General features: G+C 50.2%; 1 protein-coding gene across 1 annotated transcript; it reads left to right on the plus strand.

The window, feature by feature from the left end:
* Positions 1–1,149: 1,149 nt before the first annotated feature.
* Positions 1,150–3,427, plus strand: LOC125947582 (uncharacterized). Its single transcript, XM_049672638.1, has 2 exons — positions 1,150–2,755; positions 3,246–3,427. Exons 1-2 carry the CDS (start codon positions 1,166–1,168, stop codon positions 3,336–3,338), a joined length of 1,683 nt encoding a protein of 560 aa, XP_049528595.1. The 5' UTR covers positions 1,150–1,165; the 3' UTR covers positions 3,339–3,427.
* Positions 3,428–6,208: the final 2,781 nt, after the last annotated feature.

Consider the following 6,208-nt stretch of genomic DNA (forward strand, 5'->3'; position numbering starts at 1 on the left):
ATGGCCAAGTCGCATAACATGCACAAAACGCGATAGCCACTGCATATACAGGGTGTCCCACCTAACTTGCACCAACATTTAAAAATACGCAAATGCCACGTAGCTGACAGAACCAAGTTAATTTTTTTTTTTTTGCCGTCGCTTGTAGATACTCAGATTATTTCTCGCATTCCGCCTTTGGATATTTAGTCCTAATTAATTATTTAACTTCTCAAATATTATATCGTTGAAAAGTGCCAATAAGAAAATTGTAGAGCAACATAAAAAAAAACTACCGGTACAGCTTGCTGTTGCTCAATACTTGCTCAATAAAAGGGGTTTTTTTCCGAGCATGAAAGAAGCCCGCGAATGCACGCAAACTGCTTCGCGCGGCCAGTCGTGCGGCAATTTTGCGTGTATTTGCGTGAAAATGCGAAACATTTGCAGTTCGAGGACCGTATCGAAAAGCTAGATGTTCTATTCCTATTCTTCATTGAATATGTTAAAATGTTCGCACGCTGCTGGATATTTTTTTTTCCAAAAGCAAGGATATCTTCTGTTCTCTCTCTATCATAGTCATGCAGTTCCGCCAGAAATGTAAAGGATCACAACGATAGGTGTAGCGGTCATAGTGTGAATCTTGTAGCGCGAAATGCAGAAACTCTGATGCACAGTACCTGATTTGGGCAAATATTAAAAAAAACCAAGTGGTCAATAACTAATCCGTAGCCCCCACTATACACGCCGTATAACGGACAGCTACGTGTAAGCCACTGCTGAGTTTTAATTGGGTCCTTAAGCCTCACAATTTAATAATATAGTTACGGGTATGAATTACGGGAAATGCAGAAAGGGAAATCAACTTCAGACATACCATACTGTGCAACTATTCGACATAACATGTGGGCGTTTAAAGCGACACTAAAGAGAAAAAGTATTTGTGTTAGTAAATTACCCTTCTAAAGTACCAAGAATCTATTCGTGCACGCTAGAAGAAGCTTGATAAGCCAGAAGAGAAAAAAAAAAACGCGAGAAATAAGTACGGCTGGCTACGCTGCCTTGAAGCTCCCGCACCTATAGACAACGTGACGTCGCAGATTTTGACTGCGTCTGCTCGAGCCTATAGTTATTCCTTTATAGCTAAACATGGACTTCATTGTTTTTTTCTGTTATGTACTGACGTCACATGTACATTTCATCGCTTATCACCCACGCAAGCAGCGGTGGCCTTATCACGAGTTTCACTCATGCTATAAAAGGAGTGTGCGTCAATAAACCTACGTTCATTTCACCACTGGGCGTCCGACTGATTTACTACATTGGCGACGAGGCGGACCGGCCCGGCGAGGCCGCCGTTAAAGAAGGCGGGATGGCTGTCGGCAAGATCGGCGAGTATCGTCTTGGCACGGGCGCGTCTTGGGATAAGTACGTCGAGCGGTTGGAAATGTTTTGCGACGCGAACAAGATAACAACGGACGAGCAGAAAAGAGCAGTTCTGCTGAGTTGTTGCGGCGAAGCAGCGTACGGGCTCATCGTAACCCTGGTGAAGCCAGTAAGACCGACCATGGCAAGCTACGACGAAATCAAGACGGCCGTTCGCAAGCACCTGCATCCGAGGCCTTCCGAGCTGCACGCAAGGTTTTTGTTCTACAGGAGAAACCAGGCGGCTGATGAATCGGTGGCAGACTACGTCACGGCTCTGCGGAAGCTAACGGAAGACTGCGGTTTTGGTGACAAGCAACTACCGCTGGACGTCATGATGCGAGATCGTTTCGTGTGCGGCATCAAGAACGAAGCAGTCCAGCAGAGACTTCTCGCCGAGCCCAACCTTACGTTCCAGGTCGCGTACGACATGGCCGTGACAGCTGAGGCTACAGCAAAGCAGCAGCGAGACATACGCAACCAGGGACGAGACGAGACAAAAGACAGCCAGGGCCTAATTCAAGCAACTCGCACGAAGCAAGACACCGCAGCGGAAGAGTCCAGTTGCTATCGCTGCAACGGTAAGCACGCTCCGCATTTATGCAGTTTTAGAAAGGCGGCATGTTTCAAGTGCAAGAAAATCGGACACATTGCGAAAGCCTGTCGTTCGAAAGACGAAGTTAGAAAGTTTCAAAGAAAAACTTCACACGAGCAGAAGAAAAAAGAGAGTAAAAGCAAGGGCGCCTACGAAATGACCGAATTATTTTCCCTCTGCGAGGTGAATGAGCAAGAAGAAAAATTCATGGTTGAAGTACAGATTGAAGGGCAGAATGTACCCATGGAAATTGATTCTGGAGCATCGTGCTCAATTGTGAGTGAAGAAACGTTTCGCTCTATCGAGGGAAAGCAAAGTAAAATACCCCTTCGAGAGTCAAGCACAACGCTCGTAACCTGGTCAAAAGAGGCGTTGCCTGTAGTTGGTCGCGCAAGTGTTGTGGTGGAATTCAAGGGTCGGACGGCAAAGCTGCCTTTGTTGGTAGTGAAGAGAAGCGGTAACAGTTTGCTTGGGCGGAACTGGTTTAGGCCGTTGGGCATTGGGCTGCATGGAATTCAGCAACTGAATGTTGAAGACGTCACTTCACGATTTTCTGAGGTGTTTCGCAGTGACCTTCCTGGCTTCAATGGACCGCCAGTGCACATCGAACTGAAAGACGACGCCAAACCAACGTTCCTCAAAAGTCGTACAGTTCCACTAGCACTGAAAGACGATGTGGCCAAGGAAGTGGACCGCTTGGTGCAACAAGGAGTCTGGGAACCAGTCGAGTACTCCAACTGGGCAACTCCGCTCGTGGTGGTAAGGAAAAAAGACGGAACCTTGCGTCTCTGCGGGGATTACCGTAGCACGGTAAACAAGGCAGTTAAAACCAGCGGGTATCCTTTGCCTACTGCCGCGGAAATATTGTCGACTCTCGGGTCAAGCAAGATATTTACTAAGCTCGACCTAGCTCAAGCTTATCAACAGCTTATTCTGGATGAGGTGTCGGCCGAAGTGCTCACAGTTAACACTATCAAGGGGCTACACAAGGTCAGGCGGCTACCGTTTGGAATTTCTGTCGCGCCATGGGTGTTTCAACGAGTCATCGACACGTTGTTGGCAGGCATTCCTGGCGTTAAAGCTTATCTTGATGATATCCTGATTTTCGGGCGTAACGCAGCAGAACACGCAGAAAGACTGGAGGCTGTGCTGTCGCGTTTGCAAAGAGCGCAGTTGAGAGTTAACAAGGAGAAGTGTGAATTCAACCAGACGAGCATTGAATTCTTGGGACATCGGATTGATAATACAGGGATCCACCCGAGCCAAAGCAAGACTGACGCCATCCAGCAAGCGCCAACGCCCACTAGCAAGAAGCAGCTGCAAGCCTTTTTGGGGCTACTGAACTTCTATAGCAGTTTCCTCAAGGGCAGGACCGGAGCGGCGGAACCTCTATACCGGCTCCTAGACCACGACCATGAATGGGAATTGAAAGGTGAGCACCAACGTGCTTTCGAGAAGCTGAAGAAGCTACTTAGCTCCGATGCCGTACTTGTTTCTTATGACCCCGAGCGTCCCTTGATGCTGTGCTGTGACGCATCCCCTGTAGGGGTCGGGGGCGGTGCTGGCCCATAAAGCAGCTGACGGGAGGGAGCAACCCATAGCTTATGCTTCACGAACTCTAGGCGCAAGTGAGCGTAACTACGCCCAAATTGACAAGGAGGGTCTAGCAGTCGTCTTCGGGGTAAAAAAATTTCATCAGTACCTGGCTGGGCGAGAATTCACGGTGATAACAGATCACAAACCGCTTTTGGGTTTATTAAACACGGACAAGCGAGTGCCGGAAGTACTGTCACCCAGAATGCTGCGCTGGATTTTGTTGTTGTCTGCGTATAACTATCGCATCCAGTACAGGCGAGGTGAGGACAACTCCAACGCTGATGCACTCAGTCGACTGCCAGCCCCCGGGGACGAGGACGAACCACAACCACCTGGAGACGTGCTTCTACTGGAAGCTGTCGAGTGTGCACCGTTACAGGCACCGGACATCGTCAAGCTGATCAAAAAAGACAGCGTCTTGACCAGGGTGAAGGACTGGATCCTGAGTGGTTGGCCTTCGACACAACTAGACAGCACGTTTACACCATACGAGGTGAGGAAGACAGAGTTGTCGTTGCACCGGGGTTGCATACTCTGGGGGAATCGTGTGATAATTCCCGAAGCCGCAAGAGAGCGAGTGCTCCAACTACTGCATGCAAATCACCCGGGGATGAGCGCTATGAAAGCAGCAGCTAGAGGGCTCATGTGGTGGCCAAAAATGGACCACCAGATTGAAGAGTACGTACGGTACTGCCAGACATGTCAGAGCAACCGACAAAGTGACCCCAAGGCTCCCGTTCACTTTTGGGTCAAACCAGACCAACCTTGGAGTCGTCTACACATGGATTTCGCGGGCCCAGTCAAAGGAGATGTATTCCTTGTCGTGGTAGATGCGTACAGCAACTGGGCGGAGGTTGAAATCATGTCATCAATGAAAGCTGCGGCCGTCGTGACAAGCTTAAGGAAAATGTTTGCGACACATGGTGTGCCAGAAGTTATCGTTTTGGATAATGGAACGGCCTTCACAAGCGCTGCGTTGCAAACTTTTTTGAAGTGTAATGGTGTGCGTACTGTTTTTACTGCACCTTATCATCCCGCCAGTAATGGCAGAGCCGAGAGGATGGTAAGAGAAGTGAAAGAAGCTTTAAAAAAGCAACGGGAAGGAACAACACAGTGCAAGATTTCGCGATTCCTGTTTAAACAGCACACGACGCCACATTCTGTCACAGGGAAATCGCCAGCAGAAATGATGGGGCGAAGGTTGAGAACTGCGCTGGATCGTCTTCATCCGGACCGACAACATGCACCTGAGGTTCAACACCCAGTTACCAAGAGGTACTGTGTCGGTGACACTGTCTACTCTAAAGCTTCACTCCAGGTCCCAGGTGGAAGGCGGCCAGAGTGGTGGCGGTCAGAGGCCCGGTGTCGTACACGGTCCAACTGGATAACGGCAAGCGCCATCACCGACATCGGAACCAATTGAGAAGCGCCTGGACGAGGTCCGAATCAGACAAAGGTACCGGGGAGGGCTGCCATGCCGAGTTGTTTCCCACGGCAACACGACCCCAGCCGCAGCCGACGGCCCCAGAAGCAACCACAAGGGCGAGCCCGAGTCAACCTGTTCAAGAGCCAAGCGCAAGACGCCCACAGCAGCAGCTGACGAACCCAGAGGCACCAGAGGCAAGCCCAGAGCATACCAACCAAGATTCGATCGCGCCTCGAAGGTCAACGCGCGTTCGACGGCCTGTCCTACGTTATGGCATTAATGAATAGCCCAACGTAGCTTTGTATTCTTTGTATAACTAATCTTAGAAGGAAGGAGTGTTATGTACTGACGTCACATGTACATTTCATCGCTTATCACCCACGCAAGCAGCGGTGGCCTTATCACGAGTTTCACTCATGCTATAAAAGGAGTGTGCGTCAATAAACCTACGTTCATTTCACCACTGGGCGTCCGACTATTTACTACATTTTCTAATATAGGCAACGAGTGACGCGAACTCCAACAGAGCCATAGCGCTGCGTGTCCACCCCCCTTCCACAGCTCACCGCAGGTCACCATGCCGAAGCCGACAAGCAGGCGCCGGCATGGCGAGAGACACCCGCACCACGAGTCCAAGCGAAACCAAAGCGGATCAAGGCCCGATCGGCGCAGTCCCTTTCCAAAGTCCACTGAGGACACCAGAGCCAGCGTCATCACCCGGCAAGGCGCCGGTAGTCACGCCACCACTTGCACCAATGGAAAACCCAGGGACGACGGCATGCCCTCACCGCTGTCCGCGCCGCCTTCTCCGCGTTTCATCGCCAGTGGACGCGATCATGGCTTCAGCAGCGACGGATCGGTTCGACCGACGCCATCTGCGACGGCTACCTGCAATTCACCGTCACCGGTAAGTTCCCATGCGGAGGCGCCACTGCATTTTATTATTACTGCTATATAGCAATTATATGGACCCTCCAGGCAAATTTGCGCCATCGTCGTCGCCGTGATGTTCTGCATAAAGTCCAAGTGCGATAACATCGCGGCTGCGGGCCGTATGCTGTTGCGCATGCGTTGATGATGATGATGATGATGATGATGATGATGATGATGATGATTTATTGTCTTCCCCTTTGAAACGGGGCGGCAACAATGTCACCTAGCCTGCTTGATTTAACCAGGTATATACTATA

Source organism: Dermacentor silvarum, chromosome 8 (assembly GCF_013339745.2).
Source record: "Dermacentor silvarum isolate Dsil-2018 chromosome 8, BIME_Dsil_1.4, whole genome shotgun sequence".
NCBI classification, from domain to species: domain Eukaryota; kingdom Metazoa; phylum Arthropoda; class Arachnida; order Ixodida; family Ixodidae; genus Dermacentor; species Dermacentor silvarum.

Excerpts from the sequence above, each read along its gene's own strand:
- LOC125947582 (XM_049672638.1), top strand. The coding sequence starts at position 1,166 with ATGTACATTTCATCGCTTATCACCCACGCAAGCAGCGGTGGCCTTATC. Across the intron at positions 2,756-3,245 it reads GGGCAACTCCGCTCGTGGTG|GGATCCACCCGAGCCAAAGC; the intron begins GTAAGGAAAAAA and ends TTGATAATACAG.